At 58.3% G+C, this 15,849-nt stretch overlaps 1 protein-coding gene across 15 annotated transcripts in view; it reads right to left on the reverse strand.

Annotated features, from left to right (window-relative positions):
• CACNA1C (calcium voltage-gated channel subunit alpha1 C) overlaps positions 1–15,849 on the reverse strand; it is a 435,155-nt gene that overhangs the window by 358,539 nt on the left and 60,767 nt on the right. Inside the window, exon 1 of one of the 15 annotated variants that reach the window (XM_074357559.1) lies at positions 10,751–10,886. The exons of 13 other annotated variants lie outside the window; for them this stretch is intronic. In XM_074357559.1, the coding sequence (XP_074213660.1) occupies positions 10,751–10,829 (79 nt within the window). In that variant the 5' untranslated portion in view covers positions 10,830–10,886. Of the gene's footprint in view, positions 1–9,825; positions 10,479–10,750; positions 10,887–15,849 lie in introns of those variants that run through there. One more of the 15 variants, XM_074357564.1, reaches the window with a different exon arrangement.

The following is a 15,849-nucleotide window of genomic DNA, read 5'->3' on the forward strand; positions in this document are numbered from 1 at the left end:
ATGGATTTTCCTAACACCATATCCTCATCCACACGGGATTCCAACGCAACTAAAAACCCAGCAATTCCACTCCTAGGAATACACCCTAAAGAACAGGAAAGAAGGGCTCAAACAGACACCCGTGTGCTAATATCCACAGGAGAGTTATTCCCAGCAGCCGAAAAGTGGAAACAGCCCACGTGTCCATCAGTCGATGGACAGATAAGCAGAATGTGGTTGGTTCACACAATGGAATACTATTCAACAAAGAAAAGGAATGAAGTTCTGACACCCATGACACAACACAGAGGAAACCTGAAAACACTGTGCAAAGCGAAACAAGCCAGACACAGAAGGACAAATACTGTATGATTCTACTCACATGAAACACCTAGAATGGGCAAACTCAGAGACGGAAAGTAGATTAGGTGTTACTGGAAGCTGGGGAGAGGGAGGAATGGGGAGTCATTACTTTGAGGTTGCAGAGTTTCTGTTTGGAGTAAAGAAAGAGGTCTGGAAATAGTGCGGTGGTGGTTGGTCAACACTGTGAATATACTTAATGCCACTGAATTGTATACTTAAGAATGGTTAAAATGGAAAATTTCATGACATAATTTTATAATAAAAGTTTTTAAAAAGGTAATAATTAAAGAAGATAAAGCAGATATGGTATATATACATACAATGGTATATATGTGGGGTGGAATATTACTCAGCCATAAAAAAGAATGAAATAATGCCATTTACAGCAACATGGATGGAGCTAGAGATTGTCATACAAAGCGAAGTAAGTCAGACAAAGACAATTATCATATGATATCACTTATACATGGAATCAAAAAAAGATACAAATGAACTTATTTACAAACTAGAAATAGACTCACAGATGTAGGGAAAAAACTGTGGTTACTGAAGGGGAAAGGAGAGGGAGGGGTAAAGCAGGAGTTTGGGATTAGCAGATACAAACTACTATAGATAAAATAAACAAGGTCTTCTGTCGAGCGCAGGGAACTACATTCAGTACCTTGTAATAACCTGTAATGGAGAAGAACATATACACACACAGACATGACGGAATCACTGTGCTGCGTCCCTGAAACCAACACAACACTGCCAATCAACCATACTTCAATTTAAAAAAGAGTCATAGCTCACATCTTCAGCTGTCCGTAGGTGTGGCTGACAGACTTAGCTTCAGGGAGACGGTGAGAGGAAATAAACCTTAAAACCACTTTTCACGTAACTGAAAGCACTTGATCTCGCCTCCAAACAACACCCGGGTCCCTAACTGACCTCATGGGCTTCCTTTAAGCTGCATCCTGTACCATGTGGCCCACGTGACCAGTGGTCCACTGGTCATGTGGATCGTCATGACAAGCCTTGATCTGAATGCAGGGGATGTGCGGCCCACAGGGGACGACACGGGTGCGCCCAACGACGAAATTACCCTCACCGTCAATGACACCTGAGAATCCACAGTCAGACGTGGCTGCAGGGACCGGAGGGGCAGTGGACTGCCAGTGAGGGGGGATGACTGTGTGCAGGCACCGGACAGCGGTGATGGTGGCACAACCCCACAAACACACTGAAAATCACCAAACTGTGCACTTGAAAGGTATGGCAAGGTATCTTTTCCGGTAAGTGGATAATGTCTCCACAGAGACGTTCCCTAAAGATAAGCAAGTGCAGTCCAGGGGCTCAGCTGTCCCCAGACGCGTCAGAGTCTTGCAGGGCTGAGAGTGCCCATCCTCCCGGAGGGGGTTACGGGGCAGACTCTCCAAGAATGTGGTGGGGCCGGCCACGCCCCGACATGGTCATCTCCAAGGCAAGGCTGGACAGATCGAGGTCCCCCTTGAAGGTCTGCACTGGGATCAGAAGGCCCAGGCAGGAACCTCGGGAACAAACCAACAAACAGCTCGGGAAGCGGACGGCGAGGGACGGGTGTGGAGCCACCACAGAGCCACCCAAGCCGGTCCTGCGAGGCTGGCTCGAGGTCGCTCTCCCTCGGCCCCACGCAGAGAGAGGTCACCAAGAACACATGCTCGGAAAGTCTAACCGACCTGCATGTAATTCCCTCTCCAGTGCCGTCCAGGTGACCTTGGCCATGTTCCTCAAGACCTCAGGTCCTGCGTTTCCTCATGTGAACAATGTCATTAATGCCCACCCCCAGGAGGGGTGTCAGGACAGAACGACACCGAGTGGGTGATGTCCCACTCGGTAAGTGGCGGCTCTGAACCTGCCCTGTTCCACAAACAGCAGACGGCGGGTGCTCCGCCGCAATACAGATTATTTTTACAGCTAAAGCTGAGCACATGGATGGCCCCGCAGATCACAGGACCAGAGGCGGGGGTGCAGGTGGGGTGGGGGAAGCAAGGCGCCAACTGAACCTCTCCTCTCCCAGCACCCTTTCTGAGGACGAGATTAGTTTTGCTTTGGGAAGCTAAAGGCTAGCCTGTCACTTAAGATGTGACATTCAAGCCCTCTCCTATTTTGAGAAGTGTCTCCAGACTCTGTACGGAACCGCTCCTTCCATCTACAAACCTCCAGCACTTTTGCTATATATATATATTTTTTAAATGAGTTTATTTTCCAAAGCCGAGGTTTACACTGAAGCAAAGTTTTCATTGCCAGGCAGTCTGTCCTGTACCGAGGAGCGCTGTTTAGGTTTGGGGAATTCATGTTGGAAAGAGAAGACATGTTTTTCTGTCCAGGCAGTAACCTTCCTGCTCTCCGTGGCCCTATCTTCAAATATTCGGACCCTCAGAGGACTCCTGGCCGGGCTGGAAGGCAGAACCGTGGAGCGTGGGCGGCAGGCAGGAGCCCGGTGCCGTGGCTGTGGGACAGTGGCCCTGGCAGGTGGGCCGCCGCCAGGCTGGGGAAGCCCCGCCCCCCTGGGTCCAGACGGTACCACCGACCCGGGATCCCACCGGCTCGGGGTGGTCGACGCTTATCAAGGAAAATCAAAACACCAGGCCTCTCCCGACAGGTTTTCCTTCTTCTGATTATTCAGTATCAGCCAAACCCACTCTGTCTCTCTCCACTTAACATCCCCATCCCCGCAATTTTGAATAATGCCATCTATCCACCGCCACCTACAAAGCTGTCTAGATGCTTTGGAAGTTGTTTCGGAGCATAACTTTCCCAAACTCCGGCATCCTGTCCTCCACTAAGAAAGCTGCCATCCTCACGCGTGGTGACGTCCCGTCCCCCTGCTCGGAGCCTCAGGCTGCCCAGTGAGGCCAACGGCCTGAGGGCTACTGTCTCCCTCTTACAGATGAAACCGTCAGAGCTGACGCCGGCAGGACTCAGAGAAAGACCCCGAGTCAAAGGGTGTGGCCCACGTCACTTTTCTGGGGGCAGCCTTCCTTACTTGTGTTTTTCTCTTTCTTCTCCTTTTGCTAACTGACATCTTTGCAAGGTTTTAGCCCAACATGGATGATTTTGGAAGGAAAAAATATATATAAATGACTGAACATGACACAATGGTTACAAAGTAAATAGAGCTTAATTGAGTAATCAAGTCAACATTTCTCAACATTCCTGCCCACAGGCAAAGCAGAGAAGAACATTCATTTACTGTCTGGGCTTTGGCTCGCTTCTCCAAAGGACAGGAGACAGGATTATTCTCTTTTCCTTTCAGCGAGGTTCTAGCGGGCAGCACCAGGCATGGCCGAGTGAATGAAAGGAAACCCTGTTGGCAAACGCGAGCTTGACTATTTCATGAAATTACAGCAACACCGTGCTCTGAGATGGTGGCTTCCTCAGGGGACCTCAGAGGCCACACTTCTGAGGGTGAGTCGGGCTCATTCCCGGTCTGTAAGCTAGAGACCAGGTCAGCCTCAAAGGCATTCCGGGTCCTGGGAGCCTCACGTCAGACCACGACGGCCCTGGGGGTGGTGGAAGAGTCAGAGGCAGGCCCGAGGGGATGCCCTCCCGTGCAGAGTTTAACCCCTCCTTACTTAAATGTCTCCCAGGAAGAGCGGGGGTCCTAGGACTGCATCCCCAACCGGGAAGCAGGGGCCCTGACCTCCAGCTCAGCGGGCTGCCCGCCGCGGCTCCCACCCTGCCCTGTGGCTCCCACCCCGCCCTGTGGTTCCGGCCTGTGCCCCTCGCCAGGCCAGCCGGCAGCCAAGCCGGCCAGTCCACGAACAAGCCCCAAGCCCTTGCCAAGGGACCCCGACGGCACAGCCTGGCCTCCGCCCTAGGGCGCAGCAAGGAAGCCAGCAAATGAAGAGGCTTGGAGGTGCGTCCGTCTGCGGACGGACCAGGGATCTGAGTTTTGTAGGAGTTTCTTGTGGACACGTATGAACTTTGACTCTGAGGACTAAGAAATGTCTAAGCCTTTCCAGTGAGAGAGACCCCAAACCCTGTCTCCAAATCGAGTGTCTCAGAAATAGCTTGTTCCTGAGGTTCCTTCACCCACAAAACGTTCTGATCCTAGAAAGTGAACTCCCAAAGAGACGTGCATTTATCCTCTGTCTGCTTGACAGCCCTTCAGAGAGCGTGGTCGAGGGCCGCCCCCCTCCCCTCGCACATTCACTCACACTCGTACACACACTCACACAGTCACACACACACACTCACAGACTCACACACACACAGTCACTCACACACTCACACAGTCACACACACACACGCGCGCGGTACAGCACCAGAGGGCTGTCGTGAGGCGGCCGTGTTGCGGAGAGCTGGCCAGGCTCTGGGGGAAGGGCCTGTGGGTCTGGAGTTCTGGTCGCAGCCCCTGCGTCGCCTCTATTCAAACCAGATCAACTGTCCCCTTGGCTCCCTGGGGGTCTGGGAGGCGAGGCCTGTTCAACGTGTTCGCCTCCTGAGCTGCAGGCCCAACTGCGCTGCTTCTGACCCTCAGACCCCCACTTCAATCAGTTCAGTTCTACGAGCAGTAACTATGCCCCAGATCCTCCCCCGGACACCCCCAGGGAGCTGGGCTCTCCTGCGGCCGCCCCCAGAGGCCCGGCCCCCGCACAGCTCTGCCTTCCTGGGTCCCGCTCCACGGTGCCCACACCTAGAAGGCAGAGAGGCCCCAGGGTCCCCCGGCTCCTGGCACCCTCAGCCCCTTCCTGCCCAAAGCAGCTGCCTCAGAGAAGGCGGCGGAGGGGAGGGACCAGGGCTGGCGGGGTGTATGCAGGCGGCCGTGTTTGCCCGGGTCCAGGTCCGGCTCTGAGCCCCGACACCACCCCTGGGACCCGAGCCCTAGACTCGCCTCAGGACCCCCCCAGCCTCCTTCAGCTTGTCCCACGATGGACTTGGGGCAGGGTGGGGCAGGGTGTCTCAGCACCCGGCCTTGGAACTGCGCTGCGAGCACTCTGTTGTCCCAGAGGGACCCGGTCACTTTAACTTGCTTTGCACGGTATCTGACCCCGAGGCTCCTGTAAACAGGTGTTTACCGAATTATCTCAACAATGACAGCCATGGCTGGAGTGCTGTTTCATTATCAGGATGTTCGGCACTTATGTCACTGAACACTTAGCACCTGATGCTTGGCAGAGCCATTCCCGTGCCCTCCTCCTCAGAGCCCACCCTCAGCTGAGGCGACAGTGAGGACGGGTCCAGAAACAGACTGAACCAGCGTGACTCTCTCGCCCATGAGTCTTGTTCATCTCCAGGTGTTCCCCCAATCTATCAGCTCCCTCTGGTCCAGATTGGAAAATAAAATTGTCTCCTGATTTTGAATGTCGGGCACTGATTCCAGAGTCCCTGTGAGGAACAGGGGGCCCCACCGGTGGACAGGTCACCTCTGTGTGACAGACAGCTGGACACGGCAGGAAGGGCCTGCAGCAGCTCCCCACCACCCTCAGCATGGCGGCCAGGGTCCTCAGACCCCCGGGAACTCATCCCAGCGACGGAGAGCCCCGAGCAAAGAGAGGACAGAAAACACCAGGAGCTGGGAAACCACTGCGACTCAGAACAAACCTCAGCTCCCTCCCACCTGGGTCTCCCGCCAGGCTCGTCAGCAGAGACCGGCTGTGATGCGCGCCCAGCTGCTCTGTGCTCTCCCCTCAATAAAGTTAGGGGCACGTCCTCTCGCCTCTGAGATGACGAGGTCTGCCACGTGACAGACCAGGCTTCCAGCCCCCACGCTTCAGGCCAGCTCCACCCTGGCCTGGGACCTCCGGCCCCTCCGGTCACCAGTGGTGGTCGCCAGGGAGGAACGGCCGTCACAAGTGCAGCTGGGCGGGACGCTGCCCGCACTGCAGGGCAGCGGAGGGCCGGGGTGAGGGGGGGGCAGTCCAAGGTGGATGCACTACTGGAGAGAGGGCTGGAGGTGGCCGGGGCCCCCAGGCATGTGTGCGTGGGGTGCTCTGGTCTGTGGGGGCCTCTGCCCTGGGACAGGCACACGGAAGAATCACAGCAGCAAGACGTGCCCTCCAGAGCCCCTGTCCCCTCCCCGCCGGGGCCCGTCCTGACTCCCAGGCCCTGGGGTGCCACCTCCTGGAGGAGGTAGGAACCACACCTGCTCTGGTCTGGGGGCTGCGCTCACCCTGGGCCAGGGCCCTGGGGACAGCAGGGCCAGTGCTGGGTGGTGGGAAAACAGATCAGCAGGGTCTCAGACCCCCACCCAGGCTGCTCCTGGGTCTCCTTCCACATTCGTCCTACACCCAGAAAAACCCACCTGGGGCAGCTTTAAGGCACAGAGAAAACTGAAGGAAGGGTCCCAAGTCATCACCGAGACCCAGGGACCAGCGGCTCGCCACCTCCTCGCAAAGCTCTGTGCCCGCAGCATTGACCTGTGGAGAACCATTCACCCAGCGCGAGGCACTGACGGAGTCCAGAGGCCTCCGGGGGCACCACCAGGGCTCCTGTCTGCTGCCACCGGGTCCCCAAAGGGCACGGGGCTCTGTGTAATCTATTTAAAATAGCTTTTCCTTATTTGGGGGTGTGTGTGCACATTTAAATACTGTTAGCATGTGCTCCCTGGAAATGATGAATAATTGATTCTTGTAATGCATTCTATTGTGTAGTGTCCTGACCCACTGGAAAGTACCTGAACAGCGCTAGGAATGGCATCTGGAGCCTCGGGAGCCCTCTTCCTCTGGCCTCCTCCACGCGGAGTCCAAGAAAGAGGGGCCAGTGTCACACTCCCTCCAGCCTGCACCAGCGAGGTGCACGCAGCCGTGTCCTCTGACCACTGACCATCACTGTGTTACTTTATTACGATGATTGCTGGTAGTGCTTTGAAAAGAAAAGCACAGTGTGTCTTCCAGTCTGGGAACACGTTTCCCCCTCTGCCTTGTCTCCAGCAGATAAGGGACATTCTGATGTTTTATTTGTTAAATGGTTGACTATTAAGAAACTCATTTGCTAGCTGGAGCCTGCAATGGAAAATCAGCCCCGAAAAGTGGGAGGCTGGCGTGGGACCAGAGCAGACAGGGTGCTGGAGGTGAGGAGAGGCTGGAGAGGCCAGAGAGCCACTCCCAGCCTGAACCCGATGTCAGGAGCCAGCCCTTGGGAAACTGTGGGCTGCTCCAACCGGCCAACCCTCGGTCTCCATGCCCTGACCCTACACACACACACACACACACACACACAAACACACATGCCCCACAAAAAAGCTGGGGGGAAAGGGCCGAGGCATGAATGCCTCAGAGTCTGTCTGGAGAAGAATGTAACCCCCGCCGTTGCCAACTTCTTCCCCTCTCCACTCTCGTCCGCACCATCCAAGCTGATCACTGGCTCCTCGGCCCCGCTGTCCCTGAAACCCTGACCCCCAGCTAGGTTTCCTCACCCCTTTAGTTATGGAGGCCCAGCAGCCCCTTCCTGGTACATGTTCCCGCTCTTCTAGGTCCTCCCTTCCCCACCTCCATCCCCCTCCTCCCCTCCCGCCCCCAGAACACCCACAGGGGGGTGGGGGGGGCGGAGACGGGATCCTGGTGCTCCTTCACCGAAAAATGCATCCAGGAAAGGAGGCAAAACTGCTCCCGTGAATTATATAATCACTGCAGCTCAAAGAAGGGAGAGAGCTGGAATTCAGGTTGCCATAGCGTTTGCTGGCGTGCCGCGGGGAAGGCAGGCAGAGCTCCCAGCCACGCTCACTCTCCGCCTTTCCCTCCATCTTCCTCACAGACTCGCCAGGGCCCACCAAGGCTCCTACTCTGAACGTCTGCTCCCTGGGTTCACGTGTGGGGAGGGGGTGCTGGGGGACAAAGGGGCAAAAGGAGGGAAGGAAGGAGTGAAAAAGGGTTTGTCCTGCATGGAGAGGCCTTGTGGACTGTTTAAAATTATCACCATGTGAATAATGATTGTGACCACCGTCCACGGCCATCATCAGTGGCAGTGAGGACGCAGCCCCCGGGGGTCCCTCTTCAAGGCTGCCTGGACTGAGCCAAGAGCCAGGAGGGGAGAGACCCACCCTCCTCACAGACATCAGCCTTTCTTTTGTGTCTCCTTGCTTCCCTCCTGATCCATCCACTACTGCAGGTGAGGGGTGGGGCACAGGGTGGAGAAATCCTGAGACAGAAGCTGCCCCCGTGACTCCAAAGCCCCGACTCACTCTAGAACCCACGACCCTTGACACAGTTCTTTCCTCCAAAAGAGGCCAAAATCCCCTCACTGCCACCCAGGCTGGAAATCAGTTTCAGGACGGATGGAGACCAGGCAGGGAGGCTGCCTGGCGGCCTCTGGCTCTAAAGGGTAGGAGCTCGTCTGCTAACGGTGGGGATGGGGGCAAAGGAAGTAGGAGGCTGGAGAGAAGAGGCAGGGGGCTGCCCCTCCACCAGGCCGGTCCTCCCAGGAGCACTGCAGTGCCCAGGAAGCAGCAGGACCCACAGCGACAGGTATTGAGAAGGAAGAGGTGGGAAGGAGGAGTGTAAACAGGGAGGCCTGGGAAACTGGAGGGAGAAAAGGAAGCGCCAGAGACAGAGAAAGCCATGGGGGAGGCAGAGACCAAGCCGGAGGCAGCCACACTCCAGCAGGACTGTCCCTCCACACTCCATCCTGACCGTAATTGCCCAGCAGTGCCAAAAAATAATAACTTGTTAACATGGGGGGGGGGGCGGGGGGCGGTGAGGGAGAAAGTTTCCAGGAAGTGGGGAGTTGCGGGAAAGCCTTTTCCCCTCGCAGGGGGAGCAGCAGACACTTGATGCCAAGGATGGAGGTGCTGGGAAAACACTGGGCGACACTGTGAGCTGCGTGAGCTCGGCACACCCTTTTATTATTGCCTGAAAACCTGAAAAAGCAGAGCCCACACACCGCCCGAATCCTAACCGCTGACATCCTCAGGTGCTAGCCCACATGTGGGTGCGAACAGGAACACACGGGGCGTGGGCGCGCGGGGGGTCAGTGGCAGCGGAGAGGTGGGTGGGTGTAGCGAGCCGGGGGAGAGGGGCACAGAGAGAGAGAGATGGGGGGACGGCCACGGGGAGAAGGAGAGAGGGAGACGGGAAAGGAGAGGCGCCCAGACTCACGGCGGCACGCCGGCCCCCACCCGCCACCTGGAGCGCACGGCCCGGGCAGGGGCGCCAAGCAGGGGCGCCGGCTGTCCTGGTGCGGGTGCGCGCGCGCGCTCCCAGCCGCGCCCCGGGCGAGGCGAGGACCCCGGCCCGCCGGGCCGCTGGGCTCTCCCGGCAAGCGCGAGCAAGCGAGGCCGGAGCAGGCACTTGGGAACTTTTCCCCTCGCCTGGCATTTCTCCGGACGCACGGCTCGGGGGCCGTGGGCGCGGGCGGGGGAGGGGCGGGGATTTTCCGCTTGGGCTCCGCGCGGTCCGGCCCGGGTCCCGCGGGCTCCCGGCTGCTCGGGGAGAAGGACGCGCGGCGGGGAACAGCCGGGGCCGCGGGGCGCGCGGGCGAGCCAGCGAGGCTGGCAGGCGCGGCGGCGGGGTCCAGCCTTACCTTGGTGGTTTTCCTCTGGGATGTACATCCTCGTGTTCTCATTGACCATGGAGCAAGAATTGTTTTAGGAGGAGACGAAGCCACAAAGAGGAATGTCAAACACCCCCAGGCGGGTCTGCGCTAATCCCTCCTCCGAGGCCGGCGGCTTCCGTGCAAAATTCGAGGGAGCCGTGGATCTGCAGTATCTCTTCCTCCCTTCTGATGATTACCTGATTCCCATTATGGCATCAAACACCCAAAACTGATCCTTTCCACTACTGCCTCCTTCAGAGAAATTGTAATGCATCCTCAGCACATCCGGGCCCCTTCCAAGAATTCAGCACCGCACCTCTGGCGGCCACAGCATTTGAAAAAATAAATGGAGAGGCTGAGCGGGAGGCGGGAGGGGGAGAGGGGAGCACCGACCCCAGGACGGGAGGAGCCCGCCGGCCGCCGGCCCGAACCGTCTCCGCCCGCTCTCGGCGCGTCCTCCCCGGCCCTGCTCCGCGTTTTCTGCCCAAAGGTCCAGCGAGTCCCGAGGGCGAGGAGGCAGGAAGGCGCCGCCGCTCCGGGCCGCGCCGCGCGCCGCTCTGGCAGGAGCTGTTTCTGCAGAGGCGGCGAGAGGGAGCCGCGGGCAGGAGCGCGGAGCGCGGCGCTCACCCCGCGGCCCGCCGCCCCGCCCGCCCGCCCGCCCGGCGCGCCCCAGGCGGACGCGCTGAACGCTTCCAGATGTGGCGGCGGCGCGCGGGGCCGGGCGCACGGCGCGGGGCGCACGGAGCCGGGCGCGCGGCGCCGACTTGGGCCTGGCCTGGGCCCCCACTCGCCCCGCCGCCCGCGCCTCGGCCCACATGCCGCCCAGACACACCCCTCGCGCCCCGCCCCGGCCCCCACGGCGGCCGGCGAGGCCTCGGGCGCGCAATGCCAGGAGGGGCTCCGATCCGCCCACCTAGAGTGTCTGCAGCTCGGGCCGCCGAGCAAAACGGCAGGACGAGCCGTGCCCCCGCGCCTGGGTCTGATCGATCCATGACGAACAGAGCGGCTGCACGAGTGGCGTGGAGAGGCGAGGGTGGGCAGGAGCGAGGGCAGAGAGAGAGGGCCCGAGAGGCGGAGCCTCATGGCAAGGCAGTGGTGCCCAGATGTCTGAGCAGATTAATAGACCCGGGGCTTCTTAATTCCTCGGAGGCAGCCGAGCACGTGTGCTGCTAGGCTATCCTTACCTTCTCTTAATTATTCCTGCCACTCCGGCGGGAATCTATTGAGCGCCGCTCCTTCCCGGAGCGGCGAGCCTTTCTCCCCATCACTCGGGCCGCCGATGAAGGTCCATGGCACCCCCTGCAGGCCCGGGCTCCTGACAGCGGGGCCGCCTGAGCCCTGGCAGGGACCCTTGCAGCTCCTCCACCTTCCTGCCCGCAGACCCCCAGCACCGGCCCCTGCACTCACGCCCTGGGCGAGCCCGTCCATCCCCTCGGCAGTGGGCAACTGCCCACACCAGATTCGTGTCTCCAGCGCAGACCTCCCTTCTTCATCACCAGGCTGCGCAGGCGATCAGCCTGCACCCTGGGCTTGCAGGGACATCTCACACCTGCCAGGCCCAAACGCCAGGTTCCTTATTTTCTGTGCAAAACCTGCTCCTCAGTAGCCTCCCCATCTCAGCAGGTGGGGCCAAAAGCCTGGGTCGTTCACGACTCCTTTCTCTCATGTTCACTGCTGGGCCTTTGGGAAACCCAGAAAAAAACCTGGAAGTGACCACTGCTCAGCTCCCCTCCTGCCCCCTGCCCCAGGCCTGAGGCAGCAGCGTCTTCGGCTGTGTTTCCGCAGAGGCTGGTATCCCCGGTCCCCCTCCCCTCTGCTCCTTTAATTGATCTCCATACAACAGTCAGACGACCCACCTGAAGGATAACGTCACAGCAACCCCACAGGGCTCCCCAGTTCACAAAGTAAAAGCTGGGGCCTCTGAGCAGCCTCCAGGGACCCACGCAAATGGCATGTGCAGCTCGCCTTGAGTCCTCTCCACTCTCACCCGCTTGCTCCAGTCACACCAGCTCCATGCTGGCCCCAGGCTCTCCAGTACCCCCCCAACACTGGAGCCCTTCGCTCTGACTGTCCCCACTGCCTGCAACGTTCTTCCCTCAGACAGGCACCTAGTGAACTCCCTCACTTTCCTCCAGACTTTGCTCAAACCTCACTTTCTCAGTGAGGTTCACCCTGACCACCATACTTGGTACCGTCGGCCCTCAGGAACTGCGAGTTGTGAAACCGCAGGTGGATCACCAGTTGGTTGAATCCGCGGATGCGGAACGGCAGATACAGGGGCCAACAAAGTGACACCATTTTATAAAGGGACTTGAGCATCCAAGGATTTTGGTGTGCGCAGAGGTCCTGCAACCAACCCCCAGGAGCATCGAGGGGCAGCTACTCCTGAACCCGCCCGGGCCGCGCCCCCACCACCCTCAGCCTCCCTTCCCTTCTTTTGCCCTGTTATTAACCCCTGCCTAGCGTGCCATGTAGTCTGCTTACTCATTGATTGTACTGTTCCTGGCCTGTGCCGCCCACTGAGATGTAAATCCCGTGAGGGCAGGGATGGCTGGCCGTTTTTTGCTCGTCCGTGTACCTCAAGTGTACAGAACAACGTCTGGCAGAGGGTACTCAATAAACAGGAGTGGAGAGAATGAATGAAAGAACACGCACCTGAGATGGTTTCAGGAGCCCCCCAACTCACTGCATCGAAATGCCTCTGCAGCCCCGGTTGATGTCTAGAACCTCACGGCTCCAGCTCCATCGTCTCAGCCAAAACACAGAAGCCCTGCGAGGGGCATTAAGCCTTAAGCGTCATCTTCGTTCTGCTGTGAGCAGCGGTCTAGATGCTGTTGGTTACAGGAGAAACGTAGCCTCCGTGCCGTTTTGGTGTGCTCGCACTCGATTTTCAAGCTGACAGAGAACATCAGGATGATGCAAACCCAGATACCTGCTCCGTTTCGCGTTCGGGTGCACCACAGGCCTGTGCTCCAGAGCCCTGGGCGCCTGATCGTCCACACTCACGCTGCGCCTGGCCTGGCGCCCCTTCACCCATGGTATACGGGATGAACAGCGGCTAACGCCGCTGAGCGGGCCGTGCTGGGGCGGGTGTCTGAGCGGGCCACGCTGGGGCGGGTGTCTGACCGTGTTGTCTCACGGAATCCTCGTTGCAAGGAGGGGCTGGTGTGACTGTTGATTATCACCCCCACTTCACAGACGTGGAAACTGATGCTTGGGGACTTAATTTACACGTCCAGACTCATCCACTGGTAAACGGTGGAGCCTGGACTTAGCGCAGGAGGGTCTGACTCCACACACAAGTCGGCCGGCACCGTGACCCTGCTCGCGGAGAGGGCGGGCTTGGGGAGGGCCAGAGTAGAGCCGTGTAGGACGGTGAAGCAGTTGCGGAGAGCGCCTTGGGGAATTCACTGGGCTTCGGATTCCGGAGAGCGGAGTGCACGTGTGCTGGGGGCTCGTGCAGGGTTTACAGGCAGGCTTTTCTAAAGGTAGGCACTGTGTATACCTAGCAAGTAAATATTACCTTCATGCCTCTGTAGTTCCATTTTTCACTTCTCTTTTCAGCTGTGAAATGTGTTCTTTCCCTTCCAGAAAAAGGTATTTCCTAAATATTTGGTCTTGCAACGGGCACCCATATCTCGGCTTCTGACTTTGGAACTCAGCCCTCGGTGCACCCTTTCCAGGTGACAGGTTCTCAGCACGACAAACAGAAACCACCCTGAATTCTGCTTTGGGGATTTGGGAGACGGTGGGGGCCGAGGAGGGAGCCTCTCTGTCTCTTGCCTGCCATGATTTGACTCTGGTGAAGGTGCTGTCCCCTCCACCTCCCGTAGCTCTGCCTGTGCCCTCCTCCCGCCCGTGTGACATCTGCTCGTCAGTGTGCCTTTCCTCCCTGCCTCCCCACTACGTCCTCAGCGTCTGCAGAGAGAGAACTGTGTTCGTTTTTCTTCCTGCGCAGCATAATACTTTGTGTATTGGGACACTCACTGTATGTTCAGTGCATGATTCACTCTGGAAAAGATTCTTTAATGTGACCACAAATATTTCCTTTGGAAGCAATTAAGAGCACACTGAATGCACTACTTTGGTAAGAGTGAAAAACTTGGAAACAATCTATCCAATCAGAGAAAAGATTGGTTAAATAATAACATTAAGAGATTATTACAGTCATTTGCTCCTCAAAACAGCCCTATGACACCCCCTCCCCCAGCTCTTCCTCCTCTGAGTCCTGAGCTAAGTGCACGCCTGGGTCTGAGGTCAAGGGCATGGCCGCCAAGTCAAGGTTAAAGAGGAGAGACAGCAGCAACACCACTGGTCCTCGGTCTCGCGTGTCCTCGGTCGCTCCTGGGTCACACCCTGCTCACTATGCCTCCAGACGCTGGCCCTGCTGATCCCCGGACAGCAAGGCACGGCCTCCGCAGACAAGCCGCCCTGTCACAAGGCCAAGGTCAAAGGCCTACCACCGGCCCCGCCCCCAAAGCTCACCGTGAGCTGCTGTCTGGGTGGAACCTAAGGACGCGTCCCACCTTCTGCCCAGCCACCTGCTTAGATGTTTTCCTGAGTCAGGGGTCAGGGCCCAGCACAGAGCGCATATTTGTCAAACTCATGCTAATGCCCATCACTTAATAACACCTGCAGCTAAGAGCCTGGTCTTCGGAGACAGGCCAGGCCCGGAAGCAGGCTCTCCCCACTGCAAGCTGCGGGGGCTCAGACGCCCAACTTCACTTCCCAAGGCCCAGTTTCCACACAGTGGAGCCAACAGTGGTTCCTCCCTCCGCGGGGTGGTGGTGAGAATTAAATCAGATAAGCCTGGGGAGGCACGTGGAACACACATCCGGAACACGCATCCGGGCTGTCACCATCCTCATCCCCACAAGAAAGACGAGTTGAGTGGACTCTGCAGGCCCTCTCCTCACTCCAGCCCTGCCAAAAAGCCTGATCGCCCCCACCACACTTCACGGGTGTAAAACGCCAGCTAAGAGGTCGGCTTTCTCCCCAAGCTTGCCAGGTCAGTAGTGACAGAGCTGGGACCTGAGCCCAAGGCTGTGAAAATCCAGAGGCCGGGAGCCGTTCCACGGGCCACCCGAGACATTTCAGCCCCGGAACTGAAATGGGGAGAGAAAGGCCTCGGGAAAACTACCCCAGCTCACAAGTCAGAGAGCGGAGCTGCGAGGACGGCCCTGCCCTGTGCCACTCAGCTCTCTCCTCCGCACCCGCTTGTCTGGAGCCCCCGGGACACGCGAGATCCCTGCAAGCCCCCATCTCCCTCCCAAGGGGAGGCCAGGGTGTCTGGGGTAAGGGGACTTCAGCCTTCATCCTGCCGTCTCCTCAGACTGCAGGGGTGAGCACAGGTAGGGACAGGTCCACCCTGTGATTTCCAGCAACTTGACTGCCGGAGCCAGGAAGCAAGGTGGTGGCCGGCCTGCCCCTGGCGACGGCCCTGCCCCCGGCGACAGCCCTGCCCCTGCGACAGCCCTGCCCCCAGTGACGGGCTGCGTGAGCCCCAGTTGTAGCTGTCTCTGCCTCCTGAGACCCCGGTCAGTTCAGGCTGAGTCCCACAGCAGCCGGGCCCCTCATCTGCCCAGCCAGGCCCCGGGGCCGCATGGCCGGCAGCCCTTTGCAAAGAAGCCAACGGAAGAAAAGAGCTAAACGGTTGAGATGATTTTCTTAACTACTCGCCAAGGCCCTGGGGAAGGCAGTTTTGGTTTTGTAGGGGTGACCTGCTGACCCCAAAAGGAACCCCTTCAACCCAATACTGCACCCAATTTTGAGGGGCTCAGAGGCCACCAAGAGCAAAGGCTGTTCCTACTGTGTTTGTGTCCTGGGTGTCAAAAATGACCACGCGCTGGGAGGGCTCAGACACCAGACATCTTTTGTCTCTCAGTTTTGGAGGCTAAAGGTTGAAAATCAGGCGGGGTCCCTTTGGGGGCCCCGGGGGAGGTCCAGGGTCCATATTCCTCTTCCACCTCCGGGTAGCTGCGGACACCCCTTGGCTTGTGACCACATCCCCCC

This window comes from Camelus bactrianus, chromosome 34 (genome assembly GCF_048773025.1).
Source record: "Camelus bactrianus isolate YW-2024 breed Bactrian camel chromosome 34, ASM4877302v1, whole genome shotgun sequence".
NCBI lineage: Eukaryota > Metazoa > Chordata > Mammalia > Artiodactyla > Camelidae > Camelus > Camelus bactrianus.